Source organism: Alligator sinensis, unplaced genomic scaffold (genome assembly GCF_000455745.1).
Source record: "Alligator sinensis unplaced genomic scaffold, ASM45574v1 scaffold1416_1, whole genome shotgun sequence".
NCBI lineage: Eukaryota > Metazoa > Chordata > Crocodylia > Alligatoridae > Alligator > Alligator sinensis.
Genome location: NW_005842714.1, coordinates 107,402 through 133,114, shown reverse-complemented (window position 1 = coordinate 133,114; position 25,713 = coordinate 107,402). Strand labels below are relative to the sequence as shown.

Sequence of the window (25,713 nt, the reverse complement as noted above, 5' to 3'; positions counted from 1 at the left end):
TTGAGTCCTCTGAAGAATTTTGAAGATGAGGTTCTTAAATGCCATTACCCTTCCTGCCCCCCCCCCCCCCACCCCCCCCCTCGCCCTGATATGTCCTCCCCCCCCCCCCCCCCCCCCCCCCCCCATGTTTCCATTGTGAAGTGGTGAATAATACATTTGTCACAGCCGTGTACATTGGAGACTTGTCACCCTCCAAGTGCTTTATACACCTCAGTTGTACTGTCTGTTACTGCCCTGCTTGGCATCTGCTGGACACATCTGGCTCGATAGAAGCTTCCCATTGTAAAGGCAATAATGGATTTAACTTGGCATTCTATGTATGAAAAGACCAGAGTTAGAGGGCTGGACACTGAAATAGTACAGTTTCATAGTTTCATAGTTTCAGGGTCGGAAGGGACCTAATAGATCTTCTAGCCCGACCCCCCGCCAGGGCGGGAGAACAACCCAAAAAAAAAAAAAAAAAACCCACTCACCCTAAAAACAAAAACGGGACTCAAATGAGTCCAGCCAGGTAAGTATCCAGCCTCTTCTTAAAGATCCCCAGGGTAGGGGCCAGCACCACCTCCCTTGGAAGTTGGTTCCAGCTCCTAGCCGCCCTAACTGTGAAGTAGTTTTTTCGGATGTCCAATCTGTGCCTCCTCTCCATCAACTTGTGCCCATTACTCCTTGTTATGCCAGCGGGGGCTAGGGGAAACAGCGTCTCCCCCAAACCCTTCTGGTTCCCCCTAGTGAGTTTATAGACGGTCACCAGGTCCCCCCTCAGCCTTCTCTTGTGGAGGCTGAATAGGTTCAAGTCCCGCAGTCTCTCACTGTAGGGTCTGCCCTGTTGTCCCCGGACCATGCGGGTGGCCCTCCTCTGGACCCTCTCCATGTTGTCCACATCCCTCCTGAAATGGGGCGCACAGAACTGGACACAATACTCCAGCTGCGGCCTGACCAGCGTCGCATAGAGGGGGAGGATCCCCTCCCTGGCTCTACTCGAGATGCACCGGTGGATGCACGACAAGGTCCGGTTAGCCCTGCCAGCCATGACCTCGCATTGTCGGCCCCAAATTGAAGTTGCCTCTTCACTTCCTGGTACCTTCTGTCAGTCAGGGGCAGGCAGTTATGTTGGGTGGAGGGCCACTTACTGAGTTTTGGCAAGCCATTGAGGGCTGCATGACAAGCAGCTAGGGGCAGGTAAATATAAATTTTCTAAAATTTTTCGGGGCCCTGTGGGCCAGATAGAATAGCCTGGCAGGCCGCATCTGGCCCACGGGCCACGTTTTGCCCACCTCTGCGGAGGGGGGAGAGAGAGAGAGAGAGTGTGTGTGTGTGTGTGTGTGTGTGTGTGCGCGCGCGCGCACAAAAGAACAGGATAAGTCCCCAAACTGTTCTCTGTCTAACTTGGGTTTGGAAGTGCTAACTTCTCATGACTTTTTATCTAAAATTCTCATGACTTTAGATAAAAAATAGATAGGCTTCCTGTCTCCTACAGTGGCCAGTTCCAGCCAGTACAAAATAAGGATGAATGTTCTCACAAAATAAGGATGAATGTTCTCATAATGCACGTTTTCTTTTGTCACAGAGCAAACTTCCTCCTGATCAAATTGTACCTTGAAAATGACAGATCAAACTGATGGACTTTCTTACCTGCAGAGACGTGTTCTTCTTGTTCAGAGAGGTGTAATTGTTCAGTCTTAATGGGCATTTTTACACATTGAAAAGTGCCCAGCACTGAGAAAATGTTGGTGGCGCACTTTTGAACTAAAACACTTTGGAGGTGTTTTAGTTCAGAAGTGCGCTGCCACCAGTTTCTGTGCGCTGATGAGCATTTCGCCGCTTAGACAACTGCACATGGCACAGCGCAGTGTGCCTCAGCTTGCGTGTAGAGCAGACTTGATTAATTGAGTCTGCTCTGAAGTGGTGGGTCTCTGGTGCATCACAGGAAAAAAGCATGTGTATAGATGCCCAATATGCCCCCCTGCTTAAAATCTTGCTGTAGAGGACATCTTTTATGTCCAAAGTATTAACTAATTTAATACTAAATATAATCTGAATTATGAAGTAAAGTTAACTGTAACTGATGACACAGTATGTGATTATGCTGAAACAGTGCTTTGACAGGGTTCAGACCCTTGTAGTCTCAAAAGCCTCCCAGTTGTTTGCCTTGTTCTAAGGAAAGACTGAATATTATGTGTTGATTTTTTTCCTTTAAATCTTTTCTCTTCTCTGTGGTATTTTGTGAAGTGTGATCTGAATGAAGATGTGTGAAAAGTAGACTTTAGTTCAGTGTGAAGTATCAAGGTAAGCTTGTATGGGAAAACTGAAGATCTGTTTAATATCAACAGCTCATCCTCTCTAGGGGCTTTTTGCCATTTGACTAGGGCTTTTTGCCCTTGTCTGTGAAAAAGCTAAAACTTTAAGCAATTTTGTTTTCCAGATCTTCCTGGAGATATGCTTATGCATGTGCCTGGAATGTAAATCTGCTTCTTTCTTCCCCCCCCCCCTTTTAAAAAACTTTTTAAATCCAGATTAATTTACTCCATAAAGTAGACTAAATTTAAGTAGGATTGAGGCACTCTACTTTGGAATAAGTGTGCCCACACATGTTGTTATTGGAGGAATAGTTCTATGTGTAGATGAGTCCTGAGCTTTAAGAATTTAGCTCTAATCACTTAATTCCTCCTACTCCATTTCCCTCACCTAGAAGGCTTGTAGACCTCCCTTCCTACAAGTCTTCCCCCAATGGATGGGAAGATGGGTACAGAATCTAAGCAACAATCCAAGGCCATACAGTGTCAGAGGAAACGCCAAGAAGTCCCTGACTTGAAGACCCTTTTTGTAACAATGAAACCAGAATATTTGCCACGATGATGCCATTGTGAATTGATAGTGTAAACAATGCATGATTCTTGGCTGTACTGGGATAATTGGCTGCAGTTTTGGATGGATTGTTATTTTGGGAGAAGAATGTATTCTTGAAGCTTAGAATTTTAGATTTCATTTTGCCAGAGAATTCATTCTTGAGGCCACTGTCTGTTACTTGTTTATAGTTGTCAGTGCCCTTGGTTTCTTGATCAGGCAGTCACCTCACCAACTTCCTCCTCCTATGCCTTGCACTCCAGTTCCTCAGTCTCTGCCTCTGTTTAGGGCCTGGGGGCTGGGGTGGTGCAGGTGCAAAGGCATAGGGTTGATAGCTCAGAGATTGCAGGTTTGAGGCCATAGCAGAAATACTAATGGCTTGTCAGATTCTAACACATTTCTGAGCTCTATTAAATACCTTGTCACAAGGACACACAAAAGGAAAGGGAAGCAGATGCATAAGTAGCTGGCTACTGTCTACAGAGGTCACAGGAGAATAGGTAAGACCTTGCCAGATCTTTGGGACTAGAATTTCTAAGCAGAGTGGAGTGGAGTTACACCATCTCTTGTTTTTTTCTGAAGCTAATTGACCTTGTTATTTTTGCTTATGTAGGACATAGAGCTCTTAAATATAGGTTGAATCATTCTGAGAAGCTAACCTTAGTCTATGCCTTTCATTCAGTAGCCACTGTCTAAATCAATCTGTGTGAGATTATCAGATTATTTTAACTCCTTATTTTCAAATTTCTCTGCTTCATGAATAAACTCAAAATTTGGACCAGTGAAAGCCTCAGCTGTGCTAGCCCTGAGACTACGATGAAAACTATGGAGGCATTTTTAATCTCTCTTAAATTTATCACAATTATCCTTTGAAAAGTCAGCACTTCTTTATTGAAGTGCTTTTCTCTAGTACTCATGTCTAAGTATGATTTAAATCAGAGGGATTAGTGTCCTTTTTAGAGAGAAATTATGAAATGGGGTCAGAGATGTGGGTTTTCTGGAAAATTTTGAATTGGAAAATTTCCCAGAAAATTTTCTAATGCCCTAAATAGGGTGTGATCTGATTTAGCATGTTTATTTGACTTACTTTTTTTAGTTTTGTTTACTAAATATATCCTGTGTTAATTTTATGTCTCAACAGCCACAAGTATTTGAACTGAAATATTTGATTAGGAAAAAAATTAAATACAGCACACTTAATGTTGTTTTAAATGTTATATTCAAACAAATTCAAAGTTTCATGTGGAAAGAAATTATTTTTATTGGAATACTTGTAACAATGTAAAGACGATACACAATAGCATGTGCTTCCATGACATTGTTTGTTTAAATTTAAGAAAAACTATTGACACACTAATTTTAGCACACCCAAAGAACTATGCATGATATGCAATGCTTTGGATTTTATTTGAACTGCGCGGCCAATTAGGTGAGTTCATAACTTGATTTTTGGTTTGGCTTATTATGTGAGTGTATTTGCCCTCCTGTTTACAAATCAATAAAACATATATGTACTGTTACACACTTCCTGGGCATAATCACCTGAAAAACATTAATTACATCTTTGAAACTGCTAAGCTTGCCTAATATTGTATTGGCATACATTCATTGTTACTAATGAATTTCATGAAACAATGAATTTTTAGAAATGGAAAATTTCCCACAGAAAAATAAAGCACTCCCTCACATCTCTGAATGGGGTTAGGAGAATGCTAAATTGCAAGCAATTGCAAAGAAACACAGAAGGCACATTCTTTTTGGGAGAATTACTAATTTTTTTAAAGGAAATTTTAGATCTAAAACACCATTTTCAGCACATTTCACATGTCCTGTAATTAACAGTTCTATGCTGCACCAATTTCATAACTATGGCAAAGAGGTGATGAGTCAATGTCTGGTAATCTTATGCACCTCCCACTAATCAATTAGGTTCCCTATGAAGAAGAGAGTATTTATTAGTTTGGTAGTAGCAGTAGGATGCAACCACATTTTAGTTTGTCCTTTCCCTTACCTATTGTTGCATTTGCTTTTGCTTTTCCCTGAGGAAATTTCTTGCCTTTTTTGGCTCTGCTTCTTTTAAGAATTGGAAGCAATGCAGGAGCAACCTTCTTAGGACAGATCACAGCTGCTTTTCCCTTAGCTGCGTGAGCACCAGCTCTGGTGTGCTGAGGTGTCTTCTGAAAGGCTAGCTTTTCCCAAGGAACTTAAGCCTGAACTTTGAGATGATTTGGATGGAGGGTTCTTATTTTTAGAATCTGAATTTTAAAATATTGGAACTAGCACTAGAGCAAACTGAACTCAAATAGTGGCTATGATCTTGGCCTTCTGGCGGGAACTAAAGGGGCAGTGTGAAGGCAATCATGCACTTCTTCTATATGCAATTGGAGTAGACTCTAGTCTACTAATTGCAGGCTTTCTAGATGGACTTGGGCAAGTCACTTAACTTTAGCTTCACTTCTCCCTTGTAAAAAGAGGTGCACTTGTTTTATGGTGTATAGAGCTTGATTAAATGTCTGTGCAGCCCTCAGAGGTCATGTACTGTTTGCTGAGCTGGTATCTGTTGGGAATTGGTGACCTGATCGAACAAAGTACAAAGGTAAAGGCATGGGTGTGGAAATAAAGCTTACAAACCTTTGTCCCCTTGCCACTTTCACTGGCATTATCCTTTCCAACAGAAAAGCCGCAAAGTAGACTTTGCGACCATTTTTTAGGAAGGCTGAAGACTGGGAGGGACATTGCCTGCCCTTGGGGTGAATCATAATAGGGGTACAGGGCTCTGAACTCCTAAATCACTAGCATCTCGCTGCCAGACTTGGTTTCAGTCTTGCTGCATGAAGCTAAAATCCATTACGTAGCCTGATTGGGTCTCAGCCTAATTCTAACTAGGCTGATTACCAGCACAATCATTGCTCTTTGGGTTAAAGTTGGTAATGTTAGACAGGGCCAAGAGCATGGGTCACAAATTGAATAATCCCCTGAGTGCAGGGACTACCAGGTTTGGATGAGGCATACTGGGCAAGGCAGGCTTTGCCCTGCTGCTTGTGCTGTACACTGTATATATAAATATAACTCCATTCTTCAGAGCACTCCAGCTGAGACCTTGAGCCTGCACAAAATTCAGTAATTTTTTTAATAAGGTTGCTGGGAGGTCAGACAGTTATGGGAAGCTGAAAAAGAGGGTTAAGAAACCAGCAGTAGGTAACTGGAAGAGTAGCTATAACTGCATGGGCATCAGGAAGATCAAGGAGCTTGGAGCACAAGTGGTGTTCACATTGATCCTTCCTGTGGAAGGCAGGGGTCCAGGCAGAGACCATCATATTCTGAAAACGAATGCGTGGCTGAGAAGGTGGTTTCAACATAAAGGCTCTGGCTTCTTCTACAACAGGCAGTTGTTCTTGGGAGGAGGACTACTATCAGATGGACCCCATCTCTTGATAAGAATAGAGTCACGCATCTGTGAGCATCACCTGGCCAAGCAAGAAGGAGGGCTTTAAACTAGGTTTCACAAGGGATGGTGATCAAAACCCTCAGCAGCAGAGCATGCAGTCCAGATGGCAAAGGACTTGAAGCAACTCACCTCTGGAAAAGGGCTCGTGTTACAGGACTGCAACAAGTGGCACAAAAAGGAAGTGAGGAGGTCAAAATGCAAAATGTATCTGATGCATGTATACATGTGAGAAGCCTGGGGAATAAACAAGATGAGTTGGAAGCTGCAGTCTGTGAAAAGAACTACAATCTGATCAGCATCACTGAGACCTAGTGGGACAGGTCTTTTGACTGGAATGTGAACATCAAGGGTCGTTCTCTGTTTTAAGAAGGACAGAGTTGGGATGAAAGGTGGTGGTGTTGTCTTTTGTGTCAAAGGTGCATACACTTGTTCCCTGGTTCAGGAGGAAGAAGATGGCAAAGCAGAATACATCTGGGTGACGATGAAAGGAGAAAGACACAGCACAAATTATAATGGTGGGGATTTATGATAGGCCACCAAATCAGGAAGAGGAGGTAGATGAGCTACTCTTCAAGAAGATGATAAATCTATACAAAAGCTATGAGATGGTACTGATGGGAGACTTGGATTTTCTGGACATCTGCTAGAAGAACATTGTGGCCAAATATAAAATGTCAAACCTAAATTGTGTGAAAGACAACTTTCTCTTCCAGAAAGTGGAGGATACAACTAGTGGATTATCTATCTTGGATCTTGTCCTGACCAACAGGGAAGAACTGGTGGAGGATGTAAAGATGGTGTATAACTTGGGAGGAAGTGATCACAATATGCTAGAATTCCAGATCCTGAGATGGGGAAAGCATGAGGTCAGCAAAATTAGGATGCTACATTTCAAAAAGCAGGTTTCATCCAACTCAAGGAGCTAGTAGGCATGGCATCGTGGAGAATAGATTGAAGGATAAAAGTGCCCAGGAGGCCTGGGAGCTTCTAAGGGGCACAGTACTGGAAGCCTAACAAGAAACTGTCCCAACATGATGGAAACACAAGAAGACTGGTAAGAGACTAGTGTAGCTGCACAAGGAACTTCTGAAGTGCAGGTGCATCAAATGCAAAAGGAAAGCATACAGGCAATGGAAGAATGGGCAGGACACCAAGGATGCATACCAGGAAATATCAAAACCTGTAAGGACAAAATCAGGAAGATAAAGGTAAAGAATGAGCTGCACCTGGCAAAGGAGGTAGAGAACAAGAAGAGGTTTTGTAAGTATGTTGGCCAGGAAAGAAGGACCTGGGAAATTGCAGGTCCTCTGTTAACAAGCCAGGGGGAGCACCTAACCCAGGGGTGGGCAATTATTTTGGCTGGAGGGCCACTTAAAGAGTTCTGATGAGCTGTTATGGGAAAGGGAGATGCTGACCTGGTCCAGCACAAGGGAGTGGGAGGGAGCAATTCATCCTATCTGGCCCTGGGGGCACTGGATGGAGCAGGTGGGTGGGTGGGGTCTCCATGGAGACCAGACTGGGACCCCTGTGGGCTGGGCACACTTAGCTGGGCAGATGGCATGGGGCTGCAGGTGGGTGGATGGGTGAGTTGGGAGCAGCGTCCAGGAGCAGGGTGGCGGACAGGGCTGGGGCCGGGATCATGGGACAGTGACAGCGCAGGGCTGGGGCCTGGGGCAGAGCCACAATACATTCCCTGTATGTCCTCACCTGAAGAACTGGTGCCTGCTGCTAGGACATGTGGGGAGTGGATTGCAGCTCTGCCCCAGGATCCAGCCCAGTGCTGTCACCACCCCGCAGTCCCAGTCCTGACCCTGTCTGCCTGTCCTGCCCTATGTCATCCACTCCATGGAGACCTTGCCTGCACACTCTGTCTGGTGCCCCCAGCAGTGGGTACAGGGCAAATGGGCCCAGGTGCCTGGGCAGTGAGGCCAGGTCTGGTGGCGGCAGTGGAGATGGTGGCAGTGGGAGGGAGGGGGAGGGGTAAGGTGGGAATAGTACCCATAGCGTATGAGGCTAAAGAAGAAAATGGTGGGCAGCCTAATCAGTTAAGCAATTAGCTGTTTGTGCACAGGTGCTCTCTCCTGTTCAGCACGGGGCTTTGCCTGAGCTGTGTTGTCTGGCTGGGCTTGACACCCCACTGTTCTCCCCTCCCTGCTCCATCAAAGGGCCCAGGGAATATCTCCCAGCAGCAGCAGCCATGTCTGAGCTGCTGTGTTATCAGTTAATGATTTAAATGATATAATTAGAGATGGGTAAATGGATAATTTTTTTAAAGATATGTACATCCCTACTTGTCGTGGGCTGGATGGAATCCCTTGGCAGGCTGGATCTGGCCCGCAGGCCATATTTTGTCTGCCGTGGTCCTAACCGAAGATTCGAAGAAACCAAAGCGACTCAACAGCTACTTTGCCTCAATCTTCATTAAAAAAATTAAGCTGCAGCCAGACACCTAATAGGTAGGGGTCTTCCCAACTCAAGGAGGCAGCCAGCCAATTTCGAGATCATGGAGCTGGCTGCCTCTTTTGTGGGCTGATTGTGGCTCCCCCACTTCCTCCACCACCACCTGTTATTGGCTGAGGGACCCTGGTGAAAGGAGGGGCCTTTGCTGCTGATTGGCTGCAAGGGCTGTCCATCATATGGCTCTGCTGCATGCTGCTGTTTGGTTGCAGGGGGCTGTCTCATGCGGCACTGCCCCTCACCGCTGATTGTTGAAGAGGGTCAGGGTCACAAGACTAGCAGCCTTCTCGGCCAATCAGCAGGATGGGGCAGGGGGCAGCAGCCATTTTGGTCTCCCTGTGTGCCGGCAGCACCGCCTTCCCCGCCTGGCGGGCTGTGCAGTTGGGCCACAGCACCGCGAGGACTACTGGCTCCCTCTAGGGAGTCAGCATTTTATTTTCAGTAAGGTCTTTTTTCACGGATTTTGTGGACATTACCCACTTTTGCAGGCAATGGTGGATTTCACAGTTCCCACAAAATCATGATTTTTGTGGGTCCCTGCTAATAGGGATTATCTGGATAAGGAAGGGGGTGAGCTGAGAGAGGAGATAACAAAAGGGATGGTCAGAGAGCTTTTGTTGGGTTTGAATGATTTCAAGTCAGCAGGCCAGGTGGGCTTCATTCTAGGGTCCTGAAGGAACTGACAGCAGAGATCATGAAGATCGTTGTTAAGGGCTCCAAAAAGTCATGGTAGAAGAGCCCGGTACTAGAGAAATGGACAAAAAGCCAATGTGTGGTGTTCCTTGTTTAAAAAAAAAAAAAAAAAAAGGAAGGAAGACCTGGGGAACTACGGACCATTTAGCCTAGGAGTGGGCAAAATGCAGCCTGGGGGTCAAATGCAGCCCACCAATGAATTTTATCTGCCCTGTAGTGGGTCTCTTGGCCCTGTCCGGAGCAGGAGGCAGCTCAGACTGTGGTGGATGCAACAGCTCCCTCTGCCCCTGGGTGCACAATGAGGTGGGGGTGGGGCTGGATTCTGCTTCCTGGCAGCCCGGGCAGCAGCTCCTGCTGCCACTGGACCCAGCCCCACTGCTTGGGCACCTTGGCCCATCTGCCCTGCACCCCACTTGGGGTGCCAGATGGCACAGGTGGGCAAGGTCTCCATGGAAACTGGCCAGGACCCCTGAGGGCAGCGTGTGCTGAGCTGGACAGATGGCATAGGGCTGTGGTTGAGTGGGGAGCAGTGTCCAGGAATGGGACAGATGGGCGGGCGCGGGACCAGGATCACAGGCCAGTGACAGTGTGTGGCCAGGTCCCAGGGCAGAGCTGCAATCCATGCCCTGCATGTCAGGTTTAGTAATGATTTGGCTGCTGGCATAGAAAGCTTCTTGAGCAAGTTTGCTAACAACATGAAACTGGAAAGATTGAACATGGTGGAGGATGCAAGCACAATTCAGAAGGATCTCAACAGATTGGAAAGTTGGGCTACAGCAATGACTTTCTGGGTTCCATGGACCCCTGAGATCTGCAGGCTATGTCTAAGGGGTCCACAAAAGATGACTTTGATCAATCAAAAGTGTGTGAGTATCCACACTTACAATTCAGAGTGGTCTGCACCTCCATTCAGCATTTCCAAAAGGGTCTGCAAATGAAAAAAGTTTTTGAAAACCACTGGGCTAGAGCTAACAGGATGAAGTTCAGTGGGGACAAGTGCAAGGTGCTACACCTCAGGAAGAATAATCAAAAACACAAATACAAAATGGGGGACACTGGACTGGATGTTAGCCCTATGGAAAAGGACTTGGGAGGTCTTAGTTTGGTTTTGAACTTGGCGCTGTTTTTGTCTTCCTGCTAGTCAGCAGCAAGCAGCAGGGCTGCCAAGGCCTTGCTTGAGGTACATCGTTAGATGCAAGCCAGAGTTTTATCTGCTTTACTGGTTGTGGCGTCGCATTGGTGGCTCATCTTCATCTTGTGATCAGTCATGACCCCCAAATCTCTTTCAGTTTTGTTGCTAGTGAGTGTAGCACTGCCAAGCCTATACGTATGATGTGGGTTCTTTCTCCCAGGGTGGAACATCTTGCTGTGTTGAATGTCTGTGTTGAATGTCGTCAAGTCTTGATCTGCCCACCTTGTTAGCTTGTCCAGGTCAGCCTGAATCCCCAGCCTATCCTCTAGTGTGACCGCACTTCCCCATAATTTGGTGTCATCTGTGAACTTGGCCAACCCGCTTCTGACACCCGAATCCAGATCACTTATGAATATATTAAAGAGTACTGATCTGAGTACAGTACTGAACCCTGGGGGTGCCATTGGTAACCATGCACCATGTTGACTCAGTTCCATCAACTATCACTTTCTGGGTCCGACTGTGGAGCCGGTTCCCCAGCCATCAAGCCAGGCCATAAGGTTGTCGAGGCCTCAGTTCCCCAATTGCATTAGATGCAAGACACGGGAAGTGATAGTGCCTCTCTACCTGGAACTAGTGAAGCCTCATCTGGAGTGCTGTATGCAGTTCTGGGCTCCACCTCTTAAAAAGAAGGTAGAGAAGTTAGAGAGGATCCAGAGACAGGCAGTAAAGATGGTCAGGGGGTTGGAGTGCAAGTCATATGAGGAGAGTCTGAGGGAGCTAGGCATGTTTTGGGGAACAAACGGGAAGAACTGGCCCTTCTGCTAAGCAAAAATGTGATCTCATAGGGATAATGGAGACCTGGTGGGACTCCACCTATGTCTGGACCACAGGTATAGATGGCTATACATGATCCCTCCTGTACAAGGTGATCTCTGTGTGAAGGAGCAGATTCTCCTCATATGACTTGCACCTCATGCTTCTATTGATGCAGTCCAAAACCACATGCAGCTTCACAGAAGTTGAATCATGCTGTAGACTAATATTGAGGCTGTGGTCAACCAAGACTCCTAGATAGCCCATCTACGTTTATTTTGCTGCAACTTCAGAACATTGGTTTGCATCTTCCTCTCTGCAGTGAGAGAAACGATGCTTTCCCTCTTCTTTATGGTAGTCCTTCAAAGAGATAAGTATTTGAAGACTGCTCTTATTTCCCCTCTTAAGCACCTTTTCCGCAAGCTGAACATCGATTTCATAGACTTTAAGGCTGGAAGGCACCTCACAAGATCATTTGGTCCAGCCCCTGCCCAAAGGGCAGGAAAGTCAGCTGGGGTCAGCCAGAATATGTTCAGGAAAATGCTTTGTAAATAAGTAGGAAGCTTGGTCTGTGCCCATCTGACTCCTGATTTGCCATCTTTAACTTTTAAGCTAAAAACAGATGCTGCCTTTGTGCTGCCGTAAACATTTTTTTATGGGGGCACAAAGCAAAAACAAGCTGATGTCCATGCTCTGTTGTGCCACAGATGCCTAATTTTGTGGCCACAACCAAGGTGATATTAATTTATGCTGCTATTTTGCATACTTTCTGTTTGCTTTGTGATGGCAGAGTGTGGGCAGCCTGGAACTGGCTGTGCTCTCCAGCCGCCCTTGGCAGGTTCTTTGGGGTTCAGGGGCCGGATCTTATGTGCCCCAGGAATTAGTCTTCAGGGGTGTTCAGGGGCTCAATCCTCCATACCCCTGGAAGCCCTGGGAGTGCTTTCCCAGGTTCTCTACTTGCAGAAGTGTGCCCAGGAATCCCCCAGCAGGGGATTCCCTGGACTTGCATATCATGCTGCCATGCCCCAAGTCAGTTTGCCCAGGTTGGAGTTGTCCTGTAGGATTGAGTCCAACGCTGAAGGACAATGGACAATATCTGTCACCCAGCAAAGCAGATCAGCTGTGCTTGAACACATCCCAGCACAGCCAGTGCTGCAACAAAAAGGACATGTTTTTCAGCCTCAGTGAACCTGTGTATCTATACACTGAATCTTCTCATTCATAAAATAGGGAATGAGGTAATAGTGGCCAAATGGCTTACTCGAGGTGTTGGTGTCATAAGTCACATGTATGACTTCTAGTCCTGCTCACTGCCTCTATTGTTCTGCATGCTGCTTTATCTGCAGCTTTTCAAATAGCCTGCTGGCACCTGTTAGCCAGGAGATTCTATGCTGCATATAGTCTTAGTGGGTCATCCTAAATGAAATCGCTTCATGAGCAGGTCACTGCTCTTTAGAGGTGTGGGGTGGGACAGCCCAAGAAAGGCTGTTTGGAAAACCCTGCTCCGTCAATCCTGGTGGGGGAAAAATTGTTTTGCTCACAGTGGTATGGAGGCAGTTAATATTTCAGGCTTCTGTTTTTGTTCATTTGACACCTGTCCCTGAGAGGGAAGCTGACTTGGGTTGTACAATGAATCATTGGTTTCTTCTGTACCCAAGGCTGCCAGGTTATCAGTGTGCTTCCTGCTTCTAATACAGCATGTGAGGCTCTGAGCTGAGGCTGTCAGTTACTTTGCTTAGAGCTGCAGGGACTTCTTGTAGTCTAAGATGCAACTGGATCATTAACTGGTAATGCTGTATGTGTTGAGTGGACACAGTGAGACTGTCAGGGGCGTGCCTGTCAGTTATCCCTGCCAGTATCTGAGTTAAAACTTGTCCAGCTCAAGGACCTGCGGCCTTTAGTGCCTTTCTTTTATCCTACTCCTCATGGTTTAGGAAATGTCCCCTGTATTAAGGTGTTGCATCAGTTCTTCATTTACTAAAATATTGCTGGAATAACTACATTGACAGATGCTTCTTGTTTTCAAACAGGGTGAGTCGAGGACAACGGTGGACTGACTGGGGCTGTGCGGCAATGTTGTCTGATGTAATGGAGGCTTCAGAGGGAGCAGATGAAGCAGAAGGGTTGCACTACAAAGAAATGGAAGAAGAAAATGATGTTAGGTGAGTCCTCTTGGGAAGTGTGAACAGTTAACTGTTCAGCCAGAACTATACATTTCCTAGCAGGAAATTCAGGTGAGCAGGTCAAAGGCAGACATGATATTGCTGTCTTCTTTCCTCCAGTTCTGCAGGCAAGTCTGGAATGCGAGCATGTTTTTATCCTATTCTTCTTACAAGCCCATTAGGAGAAAAGATATCCGTGAACAGCCAGAATGAGAACTTGAGTTGTATTTGAGCTGTGAAATACAGCATTCTGCCTATCTTCCTGGGGTGCACACAGCTATCTCCTCCACTGTTTCCCAACCGGTGGTTTGGGCATGATGCAGTTAGGCTGCAATGGCCAGGACTGGAGAAGAGGAATGGTTTCAGCTCCCCAAATTTTCCCACAGCATTCTGCTGAGATACCACCATGCTGCTCTAGACATGCCACCTCCGGGACAGAAATTGGTATAGCTGCCTCAGTACAGTGCTGCTTGAGGGGTAACTAGCTCCAATTCTCATGTAGGCAGTGTCATGCTCTGTATTTGACAGGTAGGGAGACTGAGTCACAGGAGGAGCTGCAGAATGTGACTTGCTGTGACTGTCTGACTGATTCAACAGGAAGCCTACTGGCTAGACAACATTACTGATCCCTTGAGCCATCTAGTTCTTTACTGATGATGAGTCTCATGGCTTGTCCTGGGGTACCCACCCCACTTCACCTTTTGTAATGTGTAGGAAAGAAGGTATTGTGTGGAATCTCCTGGAGTATAATAAGTGTTTCTACCCATCATTTTACAGTAGGGTGCTCTAGTCTTTCCTCTTAGAATCTGATGATTTGGAATATGTTCCATATTACACCTGAATACATCCTGCCGTTTATTCTTCCTCCTGAAATCAACTTGTGAAGTTTAAGGTTTCTCACTTCCTTGTATATAGGGACACGGGAGGAGAGGAGGGTAAGCTTGCTACCAGTGTTTGCCAAGGCGAGAATGGGACTTGGGGACTTACGAACCTGAATTAAGAGATTCATCCTGTGAAACTTGCATTAGTTTTGGTAAACAGATCACTCTATGTTCATTTTAACTTGTCTGTTATTTTTTTTAACAACAAATAGTCTATTGGTTTTATGGCTTCAAAGCTGCCTGCAATTTAGTTCTAAGCAGAGAAATGCTAATTATATTGAATACATCATAGAGTGAGTGGCATGATTTAATTGGCACGAGATGAATGAACTCTGGTATTATCCATTAGTCAATTATGCAGGTCAGTGCAAAAAAAATATTACCTAGAACAGCTTTATATATCACACCAGCAGGTATTATTTCTACCACATCATAAAGAAGTGCAGCCATTAAAATAGGTAAACACTTACATATTTCTAATATCATTACACCCAGAGAGCTAGCAGCCTTCTTAAAAGACTAGTTACAGGCCTTGAAAGCAAAAGAAAAATTTCTGGAACTCTTAAAAAATAAGCTTAAGGATAAGTGTCATAGCTACTAAAATCCAAGATCTCATGGTGTACTAATGCATGAGCAAGTTTTGTGCTACTGAGAAAGAGGCCTTCTAGATGTCTGTTTGTATATTGGCCTGTTTCTAGCCCTAATGAATAGGGCCCTGACAAACTCATGGATTTATTTTAGAAAATTTGCAGCACGTGTGTGGGTAAAGCATCATTTTTCACAGAACTACCACTGGTCTTGGCAAATGGGTCCTGGCAGTTCTGTGAATATTCTGTGAAAAACGATACTTTACCTGTTTGTGTGCCACGTGTGGGGCAGGCACCAAGCAGTGGGGGGAAATATTTGCGAGGGGCTCAGCCCCACGTGACCCCTACCTCTCCCTCCCACGGGGCTGTTGTGGGGCTGGCATGTGCTGTGACTGTAAGCAGCGGCAGAGTAGTGGCTGCGCACCAAGCACTGCCGGGTGCTGTCAAATGGCAGTGCAGTGGTACTGCTGCTGTCGTCAGCTGCTGTGAAAAGTTTTGGGGGGATAAGCCCCGCTAGCCCTGACATTCTGCCACCTATGGCAGGCAGCACATGCCCTGGTCCTCCAAAACCTCTTCCCCTCCTCCTCCCTATACACTTAGCTTCATCCGGTTGCATCCTGGCTGTGCCCCCAGCAGGCGCTTGCAGGCTGGAATGCTGTGAAACCCCAGGTTTCCCTTTGCAGCCTGGAACACTGCCAGTCTGCAAAGAGAAACTTGCACTTTTGAACATTTTTCTGGCATAGGCTTGCAACGCTTAAAAATAGCGGTGTGGGGCTAATTTCAAAGTATCCGTTCAGTCCACAAAATCCCAACTTTTTCTCAGGGCCCTACTAACGAATGCAAGATGTTGGACATTCAAGGTTGAATTAAACCAGTTTTGCATAGGACCCCCCTCCCTTTTGACCACATCTTGAGCTGATAAATCACAAGCCAGGGGCCTGAAATACATCAAGGAATCTGTCATCTCTAGATTATTTATTATTTCTTATCCAGCCCAGAAAAGCCACAGCCAAGTCCAACTGGAGGCTGTTCTACCCCTTGGAGCAGTTGTGACAGAAATGTCACCATAATTGCCTGCCTTGTTCATGGTCTCTCTACGAAGAGCAAATTGAATGACATGTAGGAGTTGAGTACGTTCTTTCTGCTGATGCTGCTCTGTGCTTTAAAGCTGGCTCTATTTCACTAAACATATTTCATTTGAAATATGTTCAGTAGAATGGTTAGTAGGCATGTTGCTTCTGTACCTGCAAATAACACATGACAAATCATTAACAAATTCTCTTGTCCTGAAAATAACTTTTTAATTCTTTATGATGACTTTCCTAAGCTGTTTCAATGAAGTCTTTCAGTTTTTGACAGGTATTGCTATTTTTTAATTCTGAAATGAAAATTATTTGGATTCTTGAAAACTAGATGTCTTCTTTGCACTTGTTCCCAGAAAAAGATCCTGTTATGGGGTGGGGGGGAGGGGAAGGAAATTTCTTAGAATGTGAATTTGTATCATTCTGGCCTAGGGGTATAAATAGCATCCTCTATGAGCTGGTCTCATCTTCATGCTTGACTTTTGAACAGGCAATGCCAGTTGAACATTCCTGTTAGATATGGCAGCCCTGGGTTTGCTGGATGTACTGCTCCACTTTCTCTGGCTGCGTGCTTGGCAATCTTCTGTAAAGCTATGATTGGTTGCAGTCTGTTTTGCTCTTCTCAGACTTTATCGTTTAGCACTGCTAAAATATCATAGCCACCACATCCATACAAAACACAATAGGGGAAATGGCTAGCTGAACACCCAGTGCTTCTGCAACCTGGGGGCTGTACTCCAAGCTAGGTGATAACTGTCCTGAGAGGGGTGTTAATTAGTGCCAGTGGGATAAAATGTGTTTTGGATGATGGGTACCACTGAGTGTCAAGCAGTGATTTCATTGTTTCTACTGACCTAATGTAGGACCTGTTTGAAGCGCAGAAATGGCCAAACTTGCTCTAACATATGGTCTGTTATAGTGCAGATGTTCTTGGGGTATATCTAAGACCCTTACAGTCGTCTTAGGGCATGATCCAGGTCTAACGCCCATATGTGTTTTTTCTGTTCTTCACAGTCCCACTGATCTCTCAGAGCTGCTAAAGGAGGGGACCAAGGAGTCCCATGATCGTGCAGAGAACACTCAGTTTGTCAAAGACTTCCTGAAAGGACGGATCAAGAAGGAGCTCTTTAAGGTTTGCACCTTCCCACTCTCGCTCCATTAGCAAAGGAGTGGTCCAGTTGAAAAGAGTTGGAAGCTTCATGCCAAATTGAAGACATTCTCTTAAGTCCGAATAAGAAAATTGGCTGGTATGATGTTATATGGGTAGGGTTGTAGCCAAGATGAGAATGCTAGGTCAAAAAAGGCTAATAGAATCCTACGTGGCATTAAGGTACCACTGCATCACGTGCTAGGAGAATCCAAGAATAGTTTTGTCCTGGTGTGTCCCGAGCAGTGGGGTTTCTACAATTTGTCTTCAAGAGTACTTCACAGCTGGGTCATATGCTGGGAAAGGCCAAGTCCATATGGGAAGAATTTGCCATCAGGCATGGTTCTTTATGTTAATAGACATTTTTTTCCGGCAATTGATCTCTCATGTATGTTTATGCTTTGCTTCTAGCTAGCAACTGTAGCACTCTACTTCACCTACTCTGCCCTGGAAGAAGAAATGGACCACAACAAGGACCATCCAGCATTTGCACCTCTCTACTTCCCTCTGGAACTTCATCGAAAAAAAGAGTTGGCTAAAGACTTGAAATTTTTTTATGGAGAAGACTGGAAAGAGAAGATACAGTGTTCAGAGGCAGCCAAGTGTTATGTGGATAGAATCCATCAAGTTGGGCAAAATGAGCCAGAGCTGCTGGTGGCCCATGCTTACACGCGTTATATGGGGGACCTGTCAGGGGGGCAGGTGCTGAAAAAGGTGGCCCAGAGGGCCCTAAAGCTACCCAGCTCTGGGAAAGGGATCCAGTTCTATGTGTTTGAGAATATTTCCAATGCACAGCAGTTCAAGCAGTTCTACAGGGCAAGAATGAATGCCCTGGATTTGGACAAGAAAACCAAGGAGAAGATTGTGGAGGAAGCCAATGCAGCCTTTAAATTCAACATGCAGGTACCAAGCATCTGTCTATGCTTAATAAGGCTGTGCTGCTTTCATCTTCTAGTTCTGAGATTCATGAAGGCTTTTTTCTTTATTAGATGGTGTAGAACTAAGGTCATTGGCTAAATCCAGGAGTAGGGCAACTCAGAGGAGGAGTAAAGAGCCAAGCTTGTATATTCTTTACACAGGAAATAAAGATTAGGCCTAATGTATCTACTCATATGTACAGCATGCACCACAACTGGATCCAAATCTTGCCTGGAGCTGCTGAGAGCTGTTGTGATATCTGTATTTAGAGGCAGCCAGCCCTCTGTTCTGATGCTGAAGTGTGAAGGAAATGCCTGATGTACAGTATACTCAGTTAATTCAAAGGCTCCTAACCTGAGTTGGCAGCCAGGCAAGAAAACCAGAACCGTCTTAATTTGTGTAAAGAAAACAAAGGTGTAGCTGGCTTCCCTCTGCAGTGAAAGTGCAACTCAGGCTAAATCTCCCAGCAGCTTTGTCCCACTTAGGTGATACGTTCTTGCCTGTAGTATTGAAACCGTATCCACTTCTGCATGAATTGTGGAATCGGAGAGAAGCAAGGCTGGAAGGGACTTCTGGAGGTCATCTAGTCTAACCTCCTGCTTGAGGCAGGATCATCCCTATCCAGATCATCCCAGACAAATCCTTGTCTAGCTTATTCCTAAAACTACCCAGTTAACCCTGTCACACAACTGCAAGGTATTGCACCCTCACCTGCCACAGGTAAAGGTGAGATTCCTATCTAATACAGTGGTTGACTCGGAGCACAGTGGAACTGTAATCGTGACTTGAGCTTTCTGGTTTTATTTTATCTGAAATTACTTTTAAAATTAAAAAGGAGGGGATGGGGCAGCACTCTGGAGTTGCTGGATTGGAGAGCCAGGGGCTAACACAGCAGATGCTGCTGGAGTTCTAATTTGCTTTCCTCTTTGTTCAAAGGAGGCCTCTTCTCCCCTGCTGCTGTGTCAGGAGGGAGTGCCCTTTGCCTACAACAGAATTCCAGAGGAGGAGCAGCAGCACCTGTGGCTTTCTGCTTGAGGGGTATAGTGCAAGAACCAACGGGGAATGCATAGGTGACTGGTAGGGGGTGCACATGCCCCCCCCGAAGGGGCCGGTGTCCCCCCTGACGGCCAACACTGATGCTATTGGTATGACTGGTGCTCCCCCTAACAGAGTCTGTGCTGGGGGCAGCTTCTGCAGGTGCCCCCCCAGATTGAGGAGGCACCAGTCACTCATGGAGGAATGCATTTACAGGAGGTTGAGAGCACCCACAGACATGTCTGGCAGAGAGCAGTTTAGGAACAACTTTTCCATCCAGAGCAGCAGAGCTCCATGTAACTTGTTAATACACAAGGCTATTTTGACTTGGCTACTAGGATGTGCCCCATTCTTTCTCTAGATTATGCAAAGGAGCCTGGCAATGCTGAAAGCAGCATTTGCAGCTGTATGGGAGAGAATCTTAGCCCTGCAGTATCTTACCTGGGGCTCTGACCTTTTAGTCCTATGAGTGTAACTTCCAAAACATGCTTGGTGCTGTGCAGGCATTTCACCTTCAGTGAAACCTCATAACAGAAACAACACACATCACTGGACTTGTATCAAGCAGGAAAGATTTTGCAAAGAGGCAGTTACATTCCCATGGTCCAGCCAGCTCTGAAGAAACTGTAAAAAGAGCACCCTTTCTCCCCTCTCCTTCCATCTGACACTCACCCTCCCTGGGAATAAACAAAATAAGACACATCATTTTTAAAAAAAAAAAAAAAAAAGGGAAGTAAAAATGGTAACATCTGCAGCCATGGTGTAATGTACTTGAGCAGCATTTCTCAACCCATGGGTCATAACCTAAAAGTGCGTCACAAGAATATTTCAAAGGGTCAAGAGCTGTGGCAGGGCAGAGGGATGGCAGAAAGGCGCCTACCACTTCCAGTGGGGGTACAAGGCAGGGGAGAGCTGCATGGCTGGCTTGGCAGCACCAGGGCTGGTGCCCATGCTCATGGGGGTGGGGTGGCTGGGAGATGCTGCTCAGAGGGTGGGAGGGGCCATGACCAGGCTGCCTGGTGCAGCTTGGCAGCCCCAGGCCTCTCCTCCCTCCAGCCCATGCTGAGGCTGGACTCACTCCACTGCTACCCACATAAGCCAGAGCCACTGCAGCCACCATACTCTGGCCTGAGCAGGACAGGACAGGGGTAGCTGGGGACTCCTCTGGGAGGAGTGGGGAGCTGCGGGTCAAGAGTAAGGGATGCCAACCGGGGGGTGGGGGGGAACGACACACAACGACGACGACACTGGGAATTGGGCACTGGCAGGGCCAGGGGGATGTGGGTCAGGACAGGCCACATGGATCTTTGCAAATAAGTTCTGGTAGGAAAAAGGTTGAGAACAACTACTGTACTAGAGGACAATCAGTGCTTTTTAGGGACTTCCAAACCTGGCTATTATTCAGTAGGCTTTAGAGTTTGTTCTAAGCTTATAGTGTAATGAAACATGGAATAAGGGTCTAGGTCCATACACAGCTCTGTAGAATTGTCCATGGGGATGTGTCCTTGTGTGACTGATTCTACTTGTTGCACCAAAAAGAGGAGAATAAACTTCAGCACTTATGTGGCTTGGGGGAGAGGTTAAACAGGATTTCTTCCCACCCTCTAGGGAATTAAGTGTAGGATCGAGTTTAAGTGAAGGAGGTCTAGAAACCTGGTAAAGTAGAGCCTGTGAAATTCCAAGGTCACTGCTCCCTGCAGCTTTGTAGGAAGTGGCAGGAGCTGCCCATCAGTCTTCATGAATCTCGGTGACATGTAGGCAACAGTTGTAGGTGCTGTTAGTTAGGGTGGGGTCTGCCCATGTTGACAGCTAATCTGCTTAATGAGCATTATTATAGTGCCATTTCAAAGGAGCATCAAGGGAATGTCAAATGCCAGACAGCATCAAAGTGCCTGGCGTTGCACCTTGGATCAGGCAGTTCACTTGGTATTGAACTAAAAGTAAACTCTGGTGCTGCAGTTGGGCTGATCTGAAAAGGGATTGAAAATGTTGAAAATGGCCCTTGGCAGCAGACCTGTTTGCCAGCTGCGCTGCTGGGGCCACTGACTTCAGGAGGAAAAGTGATTGGATTATATGATTAGCCTTGCTGCGCTAACCCAGCTTATAGGAGACAAGCAAGTATACCCTATGGTTTGATAGTCTTGAATAGAATGAATCTCAGCTGAAGAATCTGTTGCTGGTGGGATACACAGTGGACAGGGCCCAGTTAAATTGACAAAGCAGACAGCTAGCAAAGCACCAGGCAAGATGCTCAGAAGTGACTTAGTGATTTTTTATTTTGGTTCTCGTCTTAGGGTGTAACTTAGAGTGGGTGCTCACCCTTTAAAGGAGTGAAGTGGGCATCCAATTTAGTCACTTGTGAAAATGGTAGCCCATAGCTTTTTACTTTGTGATCTGAGCTCCTTTACCTGGAAACCGAGATCCACTATATGCGAGATCCTCCTCCTCCTCTGGAGCGGCCCCTCATTTAAGTAATTTTTGGGAGCTCATGTTGAGGCTTAATTTTTCCCCTGCAGGTGTTTGATGAATTGGACAAGATTGGTGCACTGCTAACAGAAGAAGCCCAAGATGGAGGCCTCCCTGTACATGATGGGAAAGGAGACCTGCACAAATGCCCATACTATGCCACAAAACTAGGTGGGTTTGTTTTTTGGGGGGGGGGTTTTGTTTTGTTTTGTTTTGTTATACAGCATACCCTGTCTAAATGGAAAGCCCAGGCTTTAAAAAGTCTGCACACTTAGATGAATGTAACATAAGCTATGTTCACTAGGTATATAGCACTGACAAGTCTTCATACATACTGAGCAAAGCTTACAGTGCTGTCAGAGTTGTATTAACAGCCACAAAGTTGACCAACTCCCTTCATGTTCAAGGCTTTGAGTAGTCAACTTTAGAGATGCTCTGAAAAGCTTTAAAAGAGTGGAATAGCAACCATGAAACTGGTTCTTGTGAATTTCAAGGCATCCAGGAGCAGTCCTCTGATTGCTGCTTTTCATTTCCTACTTCGGGCACAGGTAAGGCCTCAGCACATGTTCATGTAATGGTGCAACGGGATCTGATCCCTGATACTAGAATTGTGCATTCTGCTGTGTATGATTGTTGAGACTGAGATTCAGAACCAAATTGCACCATTACTGCTTGTCAAGCATAGGGAGTGCTTGGGATTGAGGTCCTGGGGTTTCCCTGTACTGGCAGTTGGTATCTGAGTGCCTGCAGCCTGGTATGAGTCTGTGACTGGGTTCCAGCCCTAGGGCCACACTGGGGCTTGTCTTAGAGCCCTGTGCACCAAGGTATCCAAAAATCTTCTGTGCAGCTTAGCTGCACATGTGATTTTTTTTTTTTCTTTTTTTTTTTAAAGATCTTGGTGTGCCAAGGTCCTGGGATCTAGGAGAGATTCCTTGATCCTGGGGTCCCCATGTGCTGGGTATTTCAGAAAACTGCATGTGCAGCTCTGCTGTACCTGTGGTTTTTAAAGGTGTCGGTACACAGGACCCTGAAATCGGGGAACTTCTAGATCCCAGGTCCCCCATAACCAGGATGTGTCAGTTGTCTTGTTTTGTAGCTCCAGGACAAGGCCTTCAACCTGTCAGGATGCCAAGAACCCTGCAGCTCCCTGCTACCTGACGCTCCATACCTGCTGATGAGCTCCCCTTGACTCAGCACCATAAAAACAGCGGGGTACAACATGGGAAGCTATCAACCAGGCCCTGCCATGCAGCTGGCATCAGATTGCAGGGCTACCCTGACCTACGTTCAATTTTTAGGTGCAATGGAAAACTGTCGCAAAAATATTACGGATTTTGTGGAATGTTTTTGTGGCCAGTTTCTTGTTTTGTCACACCATTAACTGCCTGCATGAGTGACCAGATTACTATTATGGTGCAATTCACAGGTCAGCCACGTCTTAAGTGTAACATCTCCCAGTGGCCTAATTGTGCTTCAGTTAAAATGTAGACAGTGGGGCTGGGAGTTATGCCCTTAACTGATAGGCGTATAGCCTGAGTTACTATATAAACCAGTGGCGTTCAACCTTTTGGCTTTATAGGCCATGTGTGGCACAGGACTTGTCCACAGGCTGGATCAGGCCCTGGGGCTAGGCACCATCTCCTGTGTCCATCCACCGGGATTGGACCCTGGGAATCCAGCGCCACCCCCCTCCTGCTTCTCACATGCCAAGACCCAGCACCACCTCCACTGGCCCTGTGCATTGCAATCAGGTGCTCAGTGCAGTGCACAGGGCCCAGCACTCTCCATAGGTCTGGAAATTTGGCAGCAGAGGGGTTGTTCCATCGCTCCCCTGTACTAAATTTCCAGATCCATGGGGAGCCCCGTAGGCTGGATGATACTGTGCCGTGGGCTGGATCTGGTCCATGGGCCAGGGGTTGAGCGTTCCTGATATAGACAGTAAGCAACAAATTGAGATTGGTACTGTTATGCAGTTATGTGATATACTTATCTGGTGTGTGCATAGAAGTGGAGTACACCACACACCCTAATAATGCAGATGCATAAAATGACCATAATAAGCTAACTGCTTTCTGTCCTTTCCACCAGGCAAAGGGGATGCCAGCTGCCCGTACCATATTGCCATGGCCATGCTGAAGCAGCCTACCATGCAGTTCATTCTTGCAGCTTGCATCGCCATGGCAGCAGGAGTTGCAGCCTGGTACGTGATGTGACGGAGTGACATTACATGGCATCATCCATTGGCAGAAGATGCACTCACTTTTTTGGGACTGCTCCCCTACTATTGGTGGAGTTTTTAATGCAGGATTTAAGTAAGAAAATAATAAACCAGAATCTTCAGTGAATGCCTATTACTATCTGCATATAAATAGTAATCCAAACAGAGTGGTACATACCTAATAATTCATATAATTACTTGGGATTCTGAGCTAAGAATGTAGCGCAGCAATTCTAGTTAAGCATCTTGGAGCCAAAATCTCTGTTGACCTGATGCAGGTTTATATCCTGGGCGTGCTTCTATCCCAATGCTGTCAGAAGTTTATAAACAATTAGCTTTCCATGTCTTTGAGCCTGGAGGTGGGGGTGGGAAGTTTCAAGTTTGATATCTTGCTGCATCCAGTGGAGCATGGCTCAATACATACTAATGAGGTGCTTGGCCTGTGACATTGGGAGGATTCTTTTAGAACTGGCTTGAATGGGGAATTTGTGCTTTGTCCTCCCCAAGGAAGTCGTGATATAAAAATGAAACTACTACAGAGATGCTCCTTGTCTCTTACTGTGGCAATAGGGACCAGAAATCACTTATTTAAAATAGGGGCCTTTTTGCCTTGGTACATAACAATTGCTGAACAGAGGGTTCCTCATGCTCTTGTATATATTAAATGAATCGCATTATTTACTTTTCATGTAACTTATGAGATGCTAAAACCTTTGACACAATACAGTTTATACTTCAAAATCTTAATGTATGAGTTCTGGTTGTGCAGTAAGAAAGGTTGGTCCCCGAGAACTTCACTCAGCCAGTCCCCTCCATCATGGCTGTGAGCATGTGCTGGGCAAGCATGGATTTGCTTAGGTTTGACATGGGCATGGTGACGGAGTGCAGCATTAAGTCACAGCCCTCCCAGCCACTCCCTTCAGCCTATTCTGAATGTGAACTTGGAAGGGTACCAAAAATAGGAATTAATGGGGGTTGGGGGGGGGTTCTCTCCATTTATTAGAACTGGACTTGCTCAGGGGGTTCTCTCCATTTATTAGAACTGGACTTTTTCCCCTTTTGCCACAAGCCTGCAGGATTCTTATTGCAATAATTTTGGGACAGTGGTACCCAAGCTTTTTACCCCATGGGCTGGATTGGGCCTAGGGGCATGGCAACAGCCTGGTCTTGTTTTGGCCATACAGGTGTAGGGGGGCAGGTTGGAGGTACCAATCCAGCTGTGTGGCAATGGCTGGGCTGCTTTAGGACAAAAGGACCAGTCTTCCCTGTTAGATGCTTCTTGTAATGAATGACGATAATTGATTTAGGAGATATAATATAGTGACTTGTCTATGCTGGGTTTTGCCTCTGGAGGGCTCTTTCTACTGAATTAAGTGAATGGGGGAAATGGCCTTCCCCTTGCTGCAGAGAATAGCAGTTATTCCCAGTATAGAGACTCAGTAGCCTTCACAGGCACTTCCTCTTGGTTAGCATATGCCTGTGGGTTATGTTATACCCTAGTCATACTTGAGGAGGGGCATATAGTCCCTGGGTCTTGCTGCGTGAGTTTATGCTCTTGAACAGTCTGGAAATAGCTGCTTGGTTTTACCTTTGCCCAGTACTGGTCTGGCAGAGTTTGAACAGATCTTGTGGAGAAGTGTGGTATCCAAAGCAGGCAGGTCAGCACTGGGAGGGGGAGACCCTTCACAGAGATGGGCTCAGTCTGTTTCCAGGGAAAGAGAAGCTCCCCCTGGAAGAAGAGAGAAGCTGTGTTCTTTCTCACTTAACTTGCCCCTGCAAAGTGCATAAAGCTTTTCCCATGTTCTGGAAAACAGGTCTGTTGTTGAC

The 25,713-nt window shown here is 46.1% G+C and overlaps 1 protein-coding gene across 2 annotated transcripts in view; it reads left to right on the top strand.

Annotated features, from left to right (window-relative positions):
* HMOX2 (heme oxygenase 2) overlaps positions 1-24,013 on the top strand; it is a 31,323-nt gene extending 7,310 nt beyond the window's left edge. For both annotated transcript variants that reach the window (XM_006034248.3, XM_025216219.1), the window contains 5 exons: positions 13,421-13,552; positions 17,117-17,234; positions 17,661-18,152; positions 21,719-21,839; positions 23,757-24,013. In XM_006034248.3, coding sequence (XP_006034310.1) covers positions 13,464-13,552; positions 17,117-17,234; positions 17,661-18,152; positions 21,719-21,839; positions 23,757-23,881 — 945 coding nt within the window. In that variant the 5' untranslated portion in view covers positions 13,421-13,463 and the 3' untranslated portion in view covers positions 23,882-24,013. The remainder of the gene's footprint in view (positions 1-13,420; positions 13,553-17,116; positions 17,235-17,660; positions 18,153-21,718; positions 21,840-23,756) is intronic.
* The last annotated feature ends 1,700 nt before the right edge of the window (positions 24,014-25,713 follow it).